Source organism: Sarcophilus harrisii, chromosome 4, assembly GCF_902635505.1.
Source record: "Sarcophilus harrisii chromosome 4, mSarHar1.11, whole genome shotgun sequence".
Taxonomy (NCBI): domain Eukaryota; kingdom Metazoa; phylum Chordata; class Mammalia; order Dasyuromorphia; family Dasyuridae; genus Sarcophilus; species Sarcophilus harrisii.
The window spans coordinates 327717791-327737721 of record NC_045429.1 but is presented as its reverse complement, the minus strand read 5'-3'; the positions used below and the strand labels follow the sequence as shown (position 1 = coordinate 327737721).

The 19931-nt window shown below is 38.0% G+C and overlaps 1 protein-coding gene across 2 annotated transcripts in view; it reads right to left on the bottom strand.

The window, feature by feature from the left end:
* The window catches only part of MAP3K14 (mitogen-activated protein kinase kinase kinase 14), a 46694-nt gene that overhangs the window by 16919 nt on the left and 9844 nt on the right, over positions 1-19931 (bottom strand). For both annotated transcript variants that reach the window (XM_031965988.1, XM_003768435.4), the window contains exons 2-3: positions 3464-3733; positions 2018-2087 (exon numbers count right to left, since the gene is read on the bottom strand). In XM_031965988.1, the coding sequence (XP_031821848.1) occupies positions 2018-2087; positions 3464-3713 (320 nt within the window). In that variant the 5' untranslated portion in view covers positions 3714-3733. The remainder of the gene's footprint in view (positions 1-2017; positions 2088-3463; positions 3734-19931) is intronic.

Genomic DNA, 19931 nt, shown 5'->3' with positions numbered 1-19931 from the left:
AAGCCCTGCCCCAAACCCTTTAATGCTAGGACCTTATCAAATTTATTTGGATTTAGCTTGTTTATACACAGTTATTTGCATATTGTCTTCTGAATTACACTGTAAGCTCTTTGACAGTAGCAACTATCTTTTTGCCTCACTTCCTATCCCTAGAAGTTTAATATAATGTTTGGCACATGATGAGCACTTAATAAATGGCTATTGACTTGAATATGCAAATCAAAAAATATTTGCTGCTTTGCTTTGGTGAATATAGTTTCTTTACTCCATTGGGCAGAGAGTAATGTGGACTTTTCTTCCCCAGACTGAAGAGGACCTGACAGGCAGTTCATGCTGTATACAGTTGTATCTAGGTATATGAACTAGCCAAAGACCTAAGAACTTCACTCAGGTTCTCCAAATGGCTGGAAAATGGACAGCATGTTACACTTTGCAACCTCGGGTTAAGTTTGCCATTTGGATTCATTCAATCATAATGGAGCATCATCAATTACAAGGGATCTGTCTACAACCCTAGCCTTAGCCCTAAATTTGCTACAGGTGCTCTGTAACAAAATTCAAATAAGTTTCGCTTTCAATTATGGGATAGTTCTGAATGTCTTTCAGAAACTATTAAGATAGTTTCTTCTTTTTGGCTGCAACAGCATTGGTGCCAAGCGGCTCTGGACACTGAAGCCGCTCTAGCTGTGGAGGATTGGTGCCCAGGCACTAAAGCCCTTCTGGCTTTGGGGATTCCAAGTCCAGAAGCCTTTGGGGCTGTTGCAGAAGGGTCAGGGCCACCACCGAGCTCCCCTAGCGAGGGAGAGGTATGAGGAATAAACAAGTTACAAGTTACAGTAAGCAAGAATTGTTTAAAATAGAGTAAACAGTGTTGTACCTGAGATAATACCTTAATAGAATTGCTGTGAAGCTTTTAAGGCACTTTGTAAAACTTGAAGTGTTATGTAAACATCAACTAAATATCATCATTAAGACATTTGACATGTCTTAGCGGGATGGAGACTTATCCAATTCACTAGAACAATTTCCCAATTCTCAAGATTAATGATTTCTAATTTCCTGGATAACACAGTAGATGATTTTTGAACAGAAACAAAGTAGAGGAAGGACTTTTTTTTTAGTTAACTTAGTTGGAGGTTTTTAATGTTGTCCTTATTGGGAGTAAGGGAGAGAGGTTCTAGGAGGAAGGGCATGCCCTTAGTGTATTGTGAGGCAAAATGCAGAGTACAAGATTGGAAGTCAGGGGCTTGTCTTCAAATCCCAGACATTCACTAGCTTGGTGACCCTGGACAAATTACTCTGTTAAATGAAGGTTTTAGCTTTAATGATTCTTGGATAGAAAATGCCATTCAAATACAGAGAGAGAACTATGGAGACTGAATGTAAATCAACACATGCTATGTTTATTTTTTTTTCTTTTTCTTCTGTGTTTTTTTTTCCTCTCATGGTTTTTCTCTTTTGTTCTGAATTTTCTCTCCCAACATGATTCATAAGGAAATATATTTAAAAAGATGAATGTACATGTAGAACTAAAAAATGTTGTTTCTACATGTAACTGAGGAAAATAAAAATTTAAAGAAATCTACAATTCTATGAACTTTGACCTCAATGGTCAAATTCCCTTATGTTTAAATGTCATCTTGACATTTCTCAAAGGAGACAGGAGTTTAGTTTGGACACTGCACAAACAAGTATTTCCTAAACAAGGCAGCACATCTTAGGGGCCAGATATCGGTGCTATCAGTGATGTTTCCCAGCATCCTTCTGATAACAAAGGATGGAAGGAAGCAAGGTAAACTAATGCTTAAGGAGAAAGAAACCTCTAGTTTGCAAGATATAGAAACATCTATCATGAGCTGTAGAAAGTATCTAAAAAACTTATTTTGTCAATAGAAGAGTTGAGCCAGCAAGCTTTGCCTCATTCCAGAAGCTATTCCCCAGAAAGTGGAGAGGGCGTTGCTCCGGTTTAGTCACTAGGGCAAAGGAAACACATTCCCCTTTGAAGCTGTCTTCTTACCTGTACTGTTTTGAGCCAGCAATAAAAATTCTTTCTGAAAAGGTGGGACTGAACTCTTGGCTGTTCTCACCTGTTTGAAGGAAATGGGTGATGTAAAGAGAAAGAACAGGTGTTCAACAGTTAGATGAGTTAATGTCAACAGAAAATAAGCACCTAGGTCAAGGTATGAAAAGTTTTCACAGCGACCAAGTTACAATAAGTAATTGTACCCTAGTCTCTGGAACACCGTCTTCCTTTTCCTTTCACTACTTGACATCTTTTATTGTCAGTTCCCATAATCCTCTCCTCTCACCATTCATGACGCGGCCCCCAACATCACCCCTCATTTTGGGTTTTCATTCTCTTGACTGAATCTTACTGACTCTTTTCAATTTTAGGCTGAGGCTGGGAGAAATTTAAGAGATCACCTAGTCCAGTTCCCTACTTATTATTACAAATAAAGAAAATAAGGGGAGTAATTTGTCCCACCAGTAAATATGGGATTTAATGCCAGGTTTTTATCTCTCATCTCTTTAGATATGACTCTCTGGTTCCCCCCAAATTTCTGACATCTCTTGATACCAATTGAAAGTGTCTAAAGGCATTCTGCAAACCTTCATGTGTTATCTAAATGTCAGCTCTTATTACAAACTGGAGATGGAACGGGAAGAAGAGCTGTTGACCTGCCAAAACAACTTGCCCTGGTCAAAGAACCCACCCAAATATTTCTCTGAAGGCAGCATTGCCAGATGAAGCCTTGAGCAGCATCTTGTATCTAGCCCTGTTTCCCTCAGGAGCATCTCAGTCCCCTCTGGGAGCCTGCCTGAATTCACTCCTTTCCTAGGAAGGAAGCTTTTCCTAGCAGTAAAAGGAGAAGGGGACAGGCCCTATAATACTACTTCTGTTTTATACCCAGTCTAAAAGGGCCTGACAGAACTAGGTGCTGGATTCATGGAAGGTGTGAAGATGGACCTATCAAGTAGGTGAAGGGTCAAAGAATACAGTCAAAAAGGGAATCTTCAAAGAAATCTGCCCTCTTCTACATCATAAATTCTTTCATAAAACATAAATGCTGATATGACACAGGCACGACTTCTCACTGTTGCTTTTTGAGTCATCCATGTTTCTTGCCACACATGAATTCCTCCCTTTGTCTAATGGCACAAATGACTATAATTTTCTCTATCCTCTCTACAATATTAAGAGAGGGTGTATGTGTGATAACTATTTGCAAGATGTTAGGAAGCCCAGGAAAACTTGTAAAACTCCCACCAGAAGAAACAGGGCCTGTATCTCAGGAGAGGTTCTCCAAACATAAACCATTGATAGAATAGGGGAGAATGAGGCAGAAATTCACTCTTTAAAGTTAAAACAAGATCAAACTCAGATCTGCAGAGATGATGAAAAAGTATTGCTCTCCCTCCCTCCCTAGACTAAGAGCACTGAAATGGTTGGATTACCACTTACATTCTGCCTGGGCAATGATGGAGATGGAAGCCGATCCTCCTTCCATGCCTTCCTTGGCTGTGCCTTTGGTGATTACATCATTCAGAATTTCCCACTGTCCACAGAAAACCCGGTTCTTCTCCACAGTTTCAAGCTTGCAGACAGAGCTGGACTTCTTGGCTGGAATCTGGCTTTTTCCCTTGGCAAGCTCCTTCTGGTGCCCAATATCTGAGTCTGGTGCACTTTGGCACATAATCTCCATCACTGCCATCTCACAGCTTCACTGAGACTCTGAAGGAAACCAAATCACATGTTGAAAACTCTCTAATTCATTCACAACATAATATTTTGAAGTACTGTTAGCTGTATTTTGGTCTTAGGCTATAAGTAGAGAAGAGACAATGCTTTAGCAAAACTTTTTACTGTGCTCTCTACCCCAGAAAATATATGGTGGTAGTTAAATGTTTGTTGAATGAATCTAATCAATATCAAGGAAGGAAAATGGAATATTCTGAAAGTAGGACAAGGTCAGAAAAGGAAAACATCAGGAAAAGGAAAATCGAGTTTTTTTCAATCAAGGCCCAGTCTAAATATCATTCTTTCCATGAATGCCCTTCTTGAATTAACCCCTTCTAGCCATGAACATTATGGTACTTTATATACTTCTTAGGATACTGTTGCACTATTCCTTTTATTATTATTCTTACCACTATTACTTCTACCCTTCTACTGACTGTTTCATGCTATTTTGTGTCGTACAGGAATGATGTATGTGTCATATCTACTAGGCTTTGAATTCCTTGGAAGCTGTGACTACATCTTATTAATCTTTGTATACTCTATGGTTCCTGGAACATAAAAGGTACTCTGAAATATGTGTTTGAACACACACACACACACACACATACACACACACAATTTGTCCCTCTAATATTGGAAATACAAAGACCTAAATGAAATAGAATATAAGCAAGCTCCTTGAGCACAGGGACTATCAGAATAGTCAACACATATACACACAAGGGTAAATAAAACAAATCTGAGGCATTTTTGTAGGAAAAGTACTATCAGTTGGGTAGTTGGAAGAGTTCTCTTGTAAGTGATGTGTTTGAGCTGAGTTTTGAAAGAAATTTGGGGATTTTAATGGGTAAGAGTAAGGAAGAAGACTGAGAGGGCCTATATGTGCCAAGACATGGAGAGGGGGAGTGGAATGTTATGTGCTACATCAAGAAGGCCAGTTTGGCTAGACCATGTACTGTGAAGGAGATTAAGGTATAATGAGGTTGGAAAAGCAGAATGGGGTCTGGTTATGAAGGGCTTAAAATGTCAAAAAAAAAAAAAAAAGAGTTTTTTTTTTCATTTTAGAGATAACAGGGAACCCAGTTCCTTAGGCAGAATAGTGAGTCAGACTCAGCGTTTTAGAAATATCAATCTCGCAACTGGATGGAGAACAAATGGAGAGGGCAGAAACTTAAGGTAGAGAAAAACAATTGAGGTTATTGTCCCATCCTCCACCAAAAAAAGAAGAGGCTGTCATAATAATCCAGGTGAGAGGTAATGAGGAACTGATGTAGGATCTATTTGAAGGTAGGGAAGGGAATGGATGTGAAAGATGTTGGACACTGGGGGGTAAGAGAGGGTGAAGAGTTAAGGCTCAAAATCTAGATGGCTCTGAAAGAGCGAGGGAAATTTGGAAGAGGGATGGGTTTTGGGGGCAAGATGAGTTGCTTTAGCCATAGAAACTAGGGATGGAGGGATTAGTCTACGCATTATCTGTTAAAAGCTGATAATGAAATACCATGGGAGCTGATGAGGTCATCAAGAGAGAATAGGCAGAGAAAAGAAAAGAGCCCAGGGCAGAACCTTAGGAAGGGGGTGTACTACAATCATATTTAGAGAGCAAGATATGGATAACATATCAGCAATGGTGACAGACAGATGGGAGAATCAAGAGGAGACAGTGCCATGAATACTCAGTGAAGAGAGTTTCCAGAGAGGGTGGTTAATAGTATCAGACAATACAAATGTTGTGGTCAACAAGGATTCCAATTTAGCCATTAAGAGATCACTGGCAACTTTGGAGAGAGCAGTTTTAGTGGTATGACAAGGTCAGAATTAAGATTATGTTAGGAGTGAGGTATGAAGCAGAGGAGGAAAAGGAGAGGAAACCGTGTAGACCACCAGAGGCTGGCTCTTTCTCTGTTAATATGGTTAGGGTTTTTGGCTTCAAATATTTTCATCTTACAAAAAAGTTTTTGGTCATACATAGAAGAAAATGTCAGGTACAAAAACACAATCAGAAGTGATCCTTACAACTAGCATACTTGCTACTATGATGCTTGCATGGAATTGCTTTTTAAAAACCCTAGAATACTTCAAAATATTCAAATTCAAAAAATATTAATGGCTGAAGTTGTTCATTCCAAGTGTAGCCTCTCCAAACACTGATTAAAATATGAAAGGAAGAAACAAAAATTCATTTTTTTCTGGCCACCTTCTCCCCTGTAATCAAAGGAGCTATTTATTTTAGAGGGTTTGACCCTATTGTAAATTGTATTGTAAACAACCAAGTCACTTTTTTTTTATTGTAGTAAGTTTATTTATTCTTAATACACATTGCTTTATGAATCAAGTTGAAAGAGAAAAATCAGAGCAAAAGGAAAAAACCATGGGAGAGATAAAAAAAAAACACAGAAAAAAGAAGTGAACATAGCCTGTGTTGATTTACATTCACTCTCCTTAGTTCTTTTTCTGGATGCAGATGACATTTTCTGTCCAAAGTCTAATGGGATTGCTTTGGATCACTGAGAACAACCAAGCTGATCATCGCACATTCTTTCTGTTATTATGTACAATATATTCCTGGTTCTGTTTGTTTCACTCAGCATCAGTTCTTGTAAAACTTTCCAGGCCTTTTTATAATCTGTTTGTTCATCATTTTTTATAAAATAATAATATTCCATTACCTTCATGTATCACAACAAGGAATTTGTTCAAGGAATTCCCCAATTGATGAGCATCCACTCATTTTCCAATTCTTTGCTGCCACAAAAAGGGCTGCCACAAACATTTTTGTACATGTGGGTCCTTTTCCCTCCTTTATGATTTTCTTGGGATACAGATCCAGTAACAGCACTGCTAGCTCAAAGGGTATGCACAGTTTTACAGCTCTTTGAGCATAGTACCAGATTACTCTCCAGAAGGTTGGATCATTTCACAATTCCACCAACAATGTATTGGTGTCCCACTTTTCCCACATCTCCTCCAACATTTATCATTATCTTTTCCTGTCATCTTACTCAATCTGAGAGTAGAGGTGGTACTTCAGAGTATAACAAAGCAGTTTTGCAATAAGACAATGACAAAATCTTGATCCATATTACAGTTAAAGCTCCTAAAAGGGTAAATACACCTCTGTTTATCCCAGGAAATTTTTATTTGATACTAAACAAGGTATCAAATGCAGAGTTATTATTCATTGAAAAATTTTTAGGTGGTTTTAAGATGAGTTAGAGAAAAGGACAGTCTTCTCTAATTTCTCTCAGCTTACTTTACTCCATGGGCCCTCCCCCTTTAAGGATTCAGCTTGTACTCCATCCCTTTTCAGGTGAGTATGTTTTGTGTTCTTAAACTGGAATTATGTTCATCCTTCATTCTTGAAGGAGATCCAATGATAACATGACAGTGATGTCTTGACTTGCTTGGGAGAGAAGGGGGGCATATACGAGGTCAACAGTCTTAACTTCTCTTCCTGATCCATTTTGGTCCACTGGCAAGATATAGATCAGGAGGACCAGAGATGACCCTGGGATGCAGGGGGTGACAAGCTAAGGTCTTTAACAAGTCTCAGTTTGATTAAGGATAGATAAGAAATTTTATAGCATTTCTCAAATATATAGAGAAGTGAGTCAAATTTGTAAGAATACAAATCATTCCCCAACTAATAAATGGTCAATAGATATAAACAGGTAGTTTTCAGATGAAGTCAGGGAAAACTATCTACAATCCCTGAAAATATGTTCTAAGTCATTAATAATTAGATACATGCAAACTAAAACAACTCTGAGGTACCACTTCAGGAGCAAAGAACAAACAACAACCTCACTGTGGTTGGTGTAATGTAAGTTCCCTCTACACTGCAGAAGAAGGATGATCCTTAACACCAAAGCATGCCTTACTAAACTGATTTGCTCCAGGAAATCCAATAAATCAGTGGCACAACTGGGACCAAAATCTAGGTATCCGGACTACTTACTTATCAATAAATTTGTTGAAAATTTTGGAAACCACCAACACCAATTCTGATATAACTTAACCCCATTCAAAATACAAACAAGTACCTTTCTGTGAGAAGACAGAGGCCTAGCTCAGAAAGTTTTCAATTCATTATGGAGTTAAGTGGACACAGCTGTCTTGTTTCTGACAGGTGTCCAGCCAGAGGCAACTGACCTTTTTGTGCCTAAGGTTAAGAAGAAGTTGCCCTTGCTGAGGAAAAGTGGATGCTTTGGCTTAGGTAGCCAAGTCCATACATCCCTCATGGTTCTGTTCATTACTCAACCAACCTGGCAAGCTTACAAGCCAAGATAACAAGGAGCACATTCAGGGCTAACTTAACAGACAGCAGCTGCAGCCCTAGAGCACAACTGGTGAAGGACACCAGGCGAGCAGTATTAAGGTATCACCTCCTCAGGGAAACACAATGAGTGCCAGAGAATTGTAAAGCAATCCCCTGTGGCTGGCTTCAGAGCCTTCCATCAGCCACATGACGGTGACTCAGGCGCTCAGTGAACTATCCTCCAAGTTCACTAAGCTATTCTTGTGTATAATTTTGCCCAACAGCTGTGAACACCCACTCTCCTCTTCAAGCTCTCCAAACTTTTGAATTGAAAGTTAGACTGAAAAAAAAAAAGCATTACAATCCAGATCAAAATGCAGAAGAGATTGTTGGGGAAAATGCAGAACCAAGGACTTTATTGCTAAGATTACCTGGCTGTTTAGGAGACATCATGATGGACAAGTGATCTTCTGTCTTAAAATCCTAGGCACATGGCAAGGTGGAAGCCCAGAAGTTTGGACCAAGAGTTAGTGGCACTAGGATGACTCTACTCTTGCTTTGAAGTAAACTAAGAGGAAAATCTACAGCCTAAAAAAACTCATCAGGAAAAATTCCCCCATCCCTGCCCATGCTTCCCAAACACCCCCTCTCCAGTGGTATCCAGTTCTATGTTCTTTGTTCTGTGTAACACCCAAACCTACTGTGTTCCCCATGTTCACAGGAAAACCAAGGAATAATAGAAAGGGGGATTAGATTATTCAATATCTCCAGGGACCCAGAATGTATTTATGAGCACACTATATTGTGGTTTCTCATGGTTCCTTAGTAACTCTGGCTTTGCTTTCTCCAAGTAGTTCAATAAGAGGTTATTTTGGGAACTTTTTTTTGGGGGGGGGGAGGTGTGAGTAACTAAGGTAGTTCTACAATGAATAATTTAAGAAATATTTATCAAACACCTAATTCATGTGTAAAGAGGACCTGGGTCAGATGGTTCTGCCACTTACTAGCTGTATGGCCATGGGCCATCTTTTTCCTATTCTTGGCTTTTGTTTCCTCATCGATAAAATTAAGAAATCATCTGTGAAGAACTAGAAGGTACCTTCCAGCTCGAGGTCTAAGATTCTTAGGGAACTACAGCCAACATCTTTTAGTGCTACTCTACAGGCATCAGCTCTTCAGGAATTCAGTCTTCCTGAATGAATCCATTCCATCTATGCTACGACAGTGCTGGAAGGGACCTCAGAAGTCACCTAGTCCAACTTAGAACTCCCATTTCCAAATCTTCAGCAAGTGCTTGGTCTAACCATTCCTTGAAGCTTCCTTTGAGAGGATGATGATAAGAATAGCTGATGTTTATTTAGCACAAAAGTGCTTTACAGATGCTATTTTATCCTCACAACACTCTGATAAGTCTGGTGCTATTATTATCCCTATTTTACCAATGAGGAAAATGAGATAAATTGAGATTAAGTGACTAAACTGGGGTCACACAGCTAATAAATGTCTGAGATTAATTTGAACTCATGTCTTCCTAACTCCAAGTCTAGGGTTCTAATCACTTCGCCTTTCTATATTTCAGTCCTCTCATACATAAAAGCAATATGATTTTTAAGGTCCCCTTTTGGGTCTGGATTGCATGTAATTCTATGAAAGTTCTCTGACTGATGAGGAGCTATCTTACAAACCAGCTGTTTAAAACAGCAACCAAAAAGCTCACCAAACCCTCGTTTCCTGACATAATATGTTAAAAGGATCATTTATTATTTTCCCTAAAAGTGGATTATTGGGAAAGAAAACCTAAATATAAACAGTGGTTAACTATGGGAACCCGCTGAATGGAGGATCACTAAACATTTTCATCGTGTTCCCGTTAAATCAACCATTTTAACAGGTTAACACACTGGATGCCAAGGTTCAAGGCCAAAGGGCTGAAAGGTGCTACCAAGTTCACTTCTGCCCCTGAATATTCACAAAAGCCAACTTTTCCTGAAGTTTAACAGCCCTTACCTAAATAGGCCAGCCTATACATAGCAGGAAGGCATAACATATACCTCATGAGTTCTTTTCACTGAACATAATCAATTTGGAAGCTATGTAGAAATCTCCAAACTATGTCAAACACACATTTCATGTCCACTTCAAGCTAAGCATTGTAGTAGATGTTCGGCAGGGGATACAAAACAAACATGGCCCTTGTCTTCCTTGCCCTGCCAAGCAAATCAACAACTCCCAGTCTAAACTAGTTGCTACCTCATGGTGAAGCTTTGCCTTCCACCTCATTTCTCAGTCCCATTTTCAAAACTGGCTCTTATTCAATTACACATGTATAATCTATATCAAATTACTTAACTTCTCAAAGAGGGGGAGAGGACAAGGAGAAAAGAATTTGGAACAGTTTTTAAAATGCTAAAAAAATTTATATGTAAATTGGGAAAAATAAAATATTAAATCACAAAAAAGTTGGCTCCTACTTATACTGAGTCTTTTTAAGGGATATATTGTGAACAACCAAGATGGAGGAATAATGCTCAATGAATGACCATATGATTCTTGGTTTTCAGCTCCATTTGGCCTTGGTACCACCTTAACAAGTTACTTCATTACTCCATATGCCTCAGTGTTCCCATAAGTAAAATGGAGATTTAAAAAGCTCTACTATAATTTTAGCACTAATGAAGACTTCTTGATACTGAGAGTACTGAGTTTCAGGATAGACTAATATAAATCCATTTAGTAATTTAGATAATAATAATTTGAAATGAAAATCTGCACTTTGACTTCATAGTAGGACAAATAGAAGTGGAATAACTCAATTTCTTAAAAAGGCATTAGCTATAAATCAAAGTCACTCCAGTGCTGCTTTTTATGACCTTCCAACTTGTGTGGATACCAGACTTCATTGGGCCAAGCCAGGTTGCAGTAGCCAAGAATGGGGAAGAGAAGTCAGAGATTGGCTCAGAAAAGAGCTAACTTCCCAAAGCCAAAAGATGCCAGTTTATATTTCCAATCCTATTTCTTACTATCATATGCTCCTCCTTGCCCCCAACCGTTTGCTCTACTCAAACTGATCTCTGTTTGAAACAAGTCTTCCTAGCTCCATATTTTATTTCTCCTCTGATCCTTCCCACCTTGACTACTTGCCCTCCCCACTCATTCCTGTCTTACCAAATTTCATCCAAATTCAAGAAACCATCTAGAAACTTTCCCTAATTGTCCTGGACTAAGGTGACGATCTTTTTCTCCTCTTAATTTCTAGAGCAGTGGTGCTAAATTCATACAGAAATAAGGGCTGTTAAACTGTACATAAAGATGTATGTAGGCCAAATACTGACTTTGAAAACTACATATTAATATTATCTAAGTTTTATGTATTTTTATTTATTTTTTTATTACTTCTAAATGCATTTTAATTTAATTCAAAGCACTGAGAGTGTTGTACAGCCCATGAGACAAGGATCTGACTGTCTAGCATAGAGGACTTAATAGAATGTTCATTTGGTATATGCAACCTAGTATTGTTAGTTTCTATGTGTATACCTTTACTTTCCAAATAGGTTGTAAGTTACTTGAGGGCAAATCTCTAGACATCATGTCTCTAGAGGTGATCTTTGCCTAAAGCAAATATTTGCTGATCCACAACAAATGTAACAGTAACAGGCAGGCTCAAGAGAAAGGTCACAAAACAGATTTATTTTTCATGGTCACAGAGGGAATAAAGGCATGACTCCCTATTTCCCCAGACCTTGAGTGACAGGATCTAAAGACTCTACTACTAGAAAGAAGTGTGATTGGCAAAGGCATCTGATAAACCGGATATTACTACTACTACCAAATCCTTTTAGAATTCTAGTTCATCAATGGAGAAAGTTAAGAAAGGGATTCTCAATAGCAAGATAAGAAAATCTGAAATTATTTTTGGGAAGCAAGTAGCAGCAAAGTACTTCTAGGGTTTTAAATTTAGTATTATAACTATTTTCTTCCTCTTCAAAAACTCCCAGGTTTGGTGGCACACCGAGGGCTCTGTGAAGGAACAGGGTCCCAGATTGTGCATACTTTTGCCAGAGCACAGGATCTTGATGTTTGCCTGGGTTTAAACTGTGTAGTGTGTGTATGTCTGCCATGGTCATAAGAGGCATTTTAAGAGACTCCAGGAAATACTTGTCCAGTTTTTCATTTTATAGATCAGGAAACACAAAACAGGTAATGAGACAACAATACACACTAATGGTTAGCGGCAGAACCAGAACCAGAATTTGAGTTTCAGATCAGAGTGGCGAGCCTAGAGGCAGCTTAATGCTACTGCAGAAGAGTGCTAGATTTGGAATCAAAAGACCTAGTCTGGAATCCATGACCTTGAACTGGAATGAACCCAGATAGTGCAATCCAGTAGAAAGCCACAGAAGAGAGATGGATGCTGCGAGCTAAATGAAAACACTATCATAGGCACGTAATCACAGAGCCACTCAGGTGGGTCATAGGAAAATATAATAATAATAACAAATAAATAATAAAATCCTCCCCTTCAACTTGGCTGCAGAGAGGAAATGAGAGCATAAAAATGTGCATTTGGGGAAAAACTAACAATGGAGGCCTACACATGGCACTAAGGGGAATCTTACCTTGCAAGAATAAACAGAATGGATTAGTTAATTTTTTAAAAACCAGTTTCCAGTAAAAAGACATTATTACCTATAAGATAAAATAAAACTCCACTTCCGGGGCATTTAAAACTCTTTAGAAGCTGATCCCTTCTTACCTTTCCAGCCTTATACTTTACTCCTTCCACCAGTCAATGATCCAACTACAGTAGTCAGGGATGATGAAGAGCAGAGAAGCAGAGAAAGAGAGCATTTTAGATGTGGAGAACAGCTAGTACCAGGGCTATCTGCATCCTATTCTTTTCTTCAAAGGGGAACTCAAATTCTCCCTCTCCCACCAGGCTTCTTCCAAGTGCTCTAGTTTGCTCAAGAACTTTTAGAACACCTACTGGGTACATTGCTGAGAACTTAAAAACAAATATAGCCATGATTTCATTCAAGGAGATGGCAGATATGAAAGTATTTGAAAACAATATTCAATCAACAAGCATTTACTAGTGCTAAAACACTGGGGATATACAGAAATCCAGGCAGACAAAAACAGTCTGGGCATTTAAGAAGTCCACATGCTAACAGAAGAGATAACAGATATAAGAATAAATGAAAGACAAACTCAGAGATGGCTCCAGCTGCTAGGGAGATTGCAACAATTCTCTGGCAGAGGGTATGACTTGAGTCTGTAAGGGGGTCAGGCATGAAGAAGCAGTGATGAGGAGAGAGAGCATTCCAGGTGTGCAGGACAGCCGGTACCAGGGCATGAGGATGCCTGGGTCACTCTCTCTCTTGTGCTCTGACCATTGACCTCCCTGGATTTCTTTAAGTTTCACCTAAAATCCTGCCTTTACAGGAAGCCTTCCCCAACCCTTCCTAATTCCAGTGCCTAGACTCTGTTAATTATTTCCTATATATCCTAGAGTCTGTTTTGTATATATTTGTTTGCATCTTGTCTCCTCCATCAGACTGTAAGATTCTCGTTGGCCAAGTTTATCTTTTGTCTCTTTTTGTATCCCCAGTCCTTAGTACAGTGCCTGGCACATTGTAGGCAGATGGAACATTGTGTGTAAGGCACATCAACTACATTGCTGTATCTGGAACACAGAATGGGTGGAGGCGAGTAGGGCATAAGAAGATTTTTAAATGCCCCAAAGCAGATCTTATATTTAATCCTGTAGTTACCTATAGGGAAGTCAGTGGGGTTTAATGGGTGGGGGACATGACATGGTCTCATCTACACTAGAAAAATTATTTTAGTATTTAGAAAAATTGTACATGTTTAACCTATATTGGATTACTTGCTGTCTAGGGGAGAGGAGAAAGAAGGAGGGAGGGAGAAAAATTTGGAACTGAAGGTTTTGCAAAGGTGAATGTTGAAAATCTTTGCATGTATTTTAAAAAATAAAAAGCTATAATAAAATTTTTTTTAAAAATAGGAAAAATTATTTTGACCAGTGAGTAGAATAGGGAAAGACTTGCCCAGAAAGACTAATCTGAAAGAAGTCACCTCCTCAAGAATGCTACCTACTGCTTGTATGACTGTGGGCAGGTCACTTTGCCTCTTAAGGCCTCAGTGGTACTAGCTGACATTCAAGGTCTCTTTCAGCTCCAAATCTTTTAAGTGTTTTCTTTCTGAAGTGGGGAGGTACAACAAATTTAATCAATTGTGACTTAGGAAGGGGGAAGGTAATTCAGTTTCATCAGCTATCCTTTCAACTTTTCTAGCCAAAGCTTCCTACTTCTATTTATAGGCAACAGGCACAACTTCTGGTTAACAGTCCTGCTTGAGAGCCTCTTGTGAAAAATGTTTAGAGACACTGAATAACCCTGTGACCAGAAAAAAAAACTTGGCAGCCATGGAGTGAGTGGCAGGGTGGGGTAGAGAGGGCAGGGAAAGGCTCTGAAAAGCTGGGTCCACAGGCAGCCAGGCCTACTCCAGGAAAGTTTAGCCAGGCAAATTTTTCCTGGCTGTCCTTTTTCTACTTCTTTATAAAATCTACAGCTGTTTGAGACATGCTTCCTTCTATTTACATTTTCTTCTCTCTTCTCTAGGCCTAGGGTGTGGGAACCAACAGCCATTAATCCACAAATATTCCTTAAACACCTGATTCTTTTCTTTCTTTCTTTTATTTTCTTTCCTTTATTCCTTTATTTATTTTGAGTTACAAGTTTAACAGCTACAGGAAACATAACAATGTATATATAAAACATAGTCCTCTCCCTTGAGGAATTTACAGTTCTATTGGAAAGACACAGGCTGTAAGAAATCACAGTGTGCAGAGACTAGCAATTGTCCACTTTAATCCCTTCCTTTTTTTTTTTTTTTTTTTTTTTTTACAGGAGAACAGTTAAATGAATGCGGCTTTTTATTCAATACACCCTTCTATAGTATCTCTGACAGATGATTATCCAGAGAAAGGGAAAGGCCTATTCTTCAGCAGAGGCAGCACAGTGCATTGATAAGACTGCTGAGCTCAAAGGAAAGATTTGGCAATCCAGTCTATCTCCAGCACTTATATGTGATCACTGGCAAGTAACTTGGTCACTCTCAGTCTGATATATATATATATATATATATATATATATATCTGTAAAATGGGGACAATATCAGTAGCACCTACTTCACCAAGGATTGTTTTGAGAATCAAAGAAAAGCACTCAGCAAACTTTAAAGCATCATGTAAATATCAGTTTTATCACCATGATATTGTTGGACTGGCTTAATTGTTTAAAGAACTCCTCATTCTGAGCCAGAGTTTATGTTTTGGGAACTTCCACTTACTAGCTGTAGGTGTCACATATGCTACATATTAAAAAGTATAAATAACAAACAACTATAGAGGAGCTCAAGGCAGAAAGAGAGCACCACAGGCTGGATATGTTAGAACCTTTTGAATACACGAAGCAGGAGAGCTTAATAAATAGCAAGAAGCTTAATAACCACTCTACTGTCTTTTCCCCTCTCCCTTTGTTGCTTCAGAAGCAGTAAGTGAACCCTGAACAGTGCCTGGAACATAGAAGATGCTCAGTAATGCCTTTGGACCAAATGGACAGGTCTGAGGTTGGAACCTTGGCTTCCCTGTGGTAAAGAATGGAAAGAGAGCAGTGAAGAGCTTTAGATCCTTTTAATATTCTGGTGCTCTGTGTGTAGGCATATGGGCACAAGTGAACAGAAGTCAAGCTAGGAAGCCAGAATGCAGAAGTAGGTACAAACCCCAAAGCCTCTTACTGAGAAGTGTGGGGAATGGCCCAAGGGGAAGCAACAGAAGTCAGAGTTATCACCCAAAGAGCACACTCTTCTAGTCTATGATCAGAAAGACCAAACCTGAGTTTATTTTAAGAAACTTCAAAAAGGCAGCACAAAACAAGGCCTCTTGTCAGGGCAGTTTAGTGCCTCTTAAAGCTTGTGATGGTCCATATTCCCTAGCCTCAGTCAGTGTTTTTAAAGGAGGATTTATGGATGGGGGGTGGGGTAGGGGGAGGAGGGATGGGAATGACAGGAGAATTAAATTTGTATTTTCAATAATGACCCTATGTATTTTAATTTTATAAAAATATTTGTCTGAGAAGGGGCCCACAAGCTTCACCAAACTGCAAAACAGGTCCATTACACAAAAAAAGATTAAAAAACCCTGATTAGCCTGCTCATGTTCAATGCTACTATTTAGTTAGGTCACTAAATAATTTCTAAGACACCTAATTTGTGTCAAAGTCCACATTTAGACATCCTCTATAGGGCCCAGTTTCTTGCTACTTGCTACTATTTAAAGTGCTCTGAAAACTTTAAATCACTGTATGTTGGCTATTTTTAATAACAACACAACAGCTAGCATCTATACGGTACTTTCTGATTTAAGCAGCACTTTACACGTGGTCTCATCTGATCCTCACAACCATCCTGGGAGGGTGGTGGTGTTATTATCTCTATTTTACAAATAAGGAAACTGAGACAGAGATTAAGTGGCTTGCCCAGAGATCTACAACTAGTAATTGTCTGAAGAACTATCAAACTCCTGTCTTTTTAACTCTGGGTCCTGCCCTCAGTCATTATTATGAGGTGACACAGTACATCTCTTCTGTGCCTCAATAATGTCTTTACAAATGAGGCCAGTATTCTCTGGCCATATATTCTCTGATTTGACTGAAGGAGAGGAACTTTAAGAGAACTAGAATGATACATTTCATTACAATCCTCAATTTCTTTTATTTGCTCTATATTAGGAATCAGAAAGGTAACTCTAGAATTCCTTAGAGATCCCTAGAAACAAAGTATACTATGAAAAAGACTACAGAAAACAAACCTCAAGAAAAAAGACTACAGATGTGCCTCATTTAATGTTAACAGATGTGTTTCTCAAAAGTTACATATAAGTCAAATGAAGATTTTTAAAAATTTGATCATGTTTTCAAAGATATTAAGGAATATACTTTCCAAAAGAATACAGAAAACTGCTTTTAAGGCATATAGTTTGGGGAAGAAAGGGTGTTCTGGTTAAACTATATATTCTGCTTAATTTTAAGGTCACTGAACAACAAATTTTTAAAGAATTAGATATACAACTACATTGGATATAAACTTTCTTGTGAATATTCTTATTTGAATTTTCTAATAGAGTCTAGGAATATAAGAATTCATTAAATGATGGCAAATATATTTATAAAGCAAATCATCAACATGATTACACAAACACACACATACACATACATACCCCCCCCTCATTTTATCTATTTTGTGAATCTGTTTTCTTCAGCATTCACCAGGATTTTCCTAGAGCAGGGTTCAACTGTCAAACAAGGGTTAAGAAGATGGGTTCATTGTCACACTATGAAGGAGTATGCTTTTAAGGACTAGTATATATGGTGACTAGTTCTGAGAGTAAGGAATTCATATGAGGAACTTTCAAATAAATACTGATAGCAAATGACTTTTCCACAGAAGACTTTCAAGTTGCAGAGCCAGGCTCCAACACTTTTAAAATGCAGCTAACTTTCACGATGGTCTACTTGCAGAGATAACTAGCCCCAAATATAAATATCATAATGATAAGATTCTAGCTTGAGAAGCAAGTGAGCTTTTGACAAGCCACTTTACATGAATGAACAAAATTCTCCATAGATAAGTATCCTCTTTCCCTCCACATATCCTCTTGTATCATCCCTGGAGAAAGAAAGAAAGAATGGAAAAGGTGAATCAGTCTTACTCCAGCAATTAATATTCTCAGAAGATATTGGTAACCAACTATTCTCTGGCAAAGGCAACTATTATCTGGCAAAGGATACCACAAATCCTCCTAGGATTCCATCTTCTCTCATGTTATTTGGGAAGGAAAAAAAGAAACCTTAGGTGTATATCTTGTACTTGAACTGGAAATTTTTGTGATACGTATTACTTGCTCACATGGATGATAAGAAATACCATTCTAGGTCATGTGACTCACCTTAAAATTTAATTTTCATCTAAATAACTTAATATGCTTTCCCTCCCACTCCATTCTTTAGTTTATGTCTTAGTTTCAATCCCAATAGATTCGTATTGATACTTATCATTCCCCTAAGTACTAACCAATGGATGATAGCCAAGATGAAAGACAAAGTTAAGATATTAGTGTTCAAACATCTTCATGAAGTAAACTTCTCTCATAACAGTCTCATTTTTAAGATGTATAGGGAACTGAGTTAAATTTATAAGAATAAGAGCCATTTCTCAATTGATAAATAGCCAAAGGATATGAATAGTCAGTATTCAGTGAGGGGAAAAAATCCAAGCTATTATTAACCTTATGAAAAATTGCTAGAAATCAATGATGTCAGATTCAAGTAGAAATGTAATTAAACTAAAATTGTCTATGTCATGTGGTATTTTTATTCATTTTTTCAACATTTTATGACTACATTTTAAACTTTTTCCTGCAGGACTTGGGAGTTTGCAAGCAGGTAAAAGTTTGACACTTAAAAATTACAAAAATGCAAATTTAAACTCTAAGGTACACACCTCATATCCATCAAATTGGGTAATATGATAAAAAAGGAAAATCATATGCTGGAGGAGCTGGAGGAAAACAGATATATTGGAGTTGTGAACTGGTCAAATTATGGAACTAAGCCCCAAATCTATTAAATTGTGTACAGCTTTTGACCCAGTTGTACTGTTGTTGTACTGTTACTAAGAATATATCCAAAAAAAAAAAAAAAGCTTATTGTAATTCTTTTTCTAGTAGCAAAGAATTGCCTGTCCATTGGGAATGGATGAACAAATTATGGTCTTTGAATATGATTGGATATGGATTATGATGTAAGAAAAGGTGAAGGGGATGATTTTAGAAAAATCTGGGAACACTTTTAGGAATGATAAAAAGTTAAGTGAACAGAAAGAGGAGAACAATTATCCAATAATGCAATGTTGTAAAAATAATCAACTTGGAAAGGTTTAGTGATTTTGATTAACATAATGATCAATCATAATTCCAAAGGATTCAAGATGAAATATACTGTCTATCCCCTGAGAGAGAGCTGAAGGACTTAGTAAATTGAAGGACATTTTCTTTTCTTTTGTTTTACTTTCTTTCTTTCTGGTTTAACATAGAAATCTTTTTTGTGTGACTATGCAAATTTGTAGTGGGTTTTGTTTATTTTGCCTTAGTGGGAGGGAACAGAAAGGGAGTGAGGGAGAGGATTCAAAACTGAAAACAAAATAAAGTTGAATTTTAAAAAAATCATTTGTAGATAAAACAAATACACAGACACAGACACAACTCATCTGCCCATTGAGGAACTCATATCTCTTTTTAGTTTTTGCTTATCGTAACAGATAATCCAAATGTTTGAAACGATAAATACACTTTTAAGCCAGGTAAAATTAAGCTAGAATCAACAAATGTTTGAGGGATCTCATATACTTACAGGCTCAGCAGATAGATTTGCTTTGAGAGAATGCTGATCAATGAATAAATCAACACTTACTTATTCCACTTCTATGTGCCAAAAATTGTACTAAGTGATATAGGTTACAGATAGAAAATTAAAAGTCACTGCCCACAAGGAGTCTGAATTCTAGTGAGGAAGAAACGTTGTACTTCTATTCATGTGAGTGTCTGAGGTCAAATTTAAACTCAGGTTCTCCTGACTTCAGGGCTGGTTCTCTATCCAGTGCACCACCTAGAAGCTCCAGAAGATTGTTTTGAAAAAAGGAGGCTCTTCAGTTAGAGGACCAAGAAAGCCTTCATCAAGAGGTAGATAACAATGTAAGTCATGAAGAAAACCAGGAATTCCAAGAAGTAAAAATGAGTAAGGCATGCAATTGGGTTTGGGGGACAGCTAGTGGCAAAGAGACAGGAATGGAGCT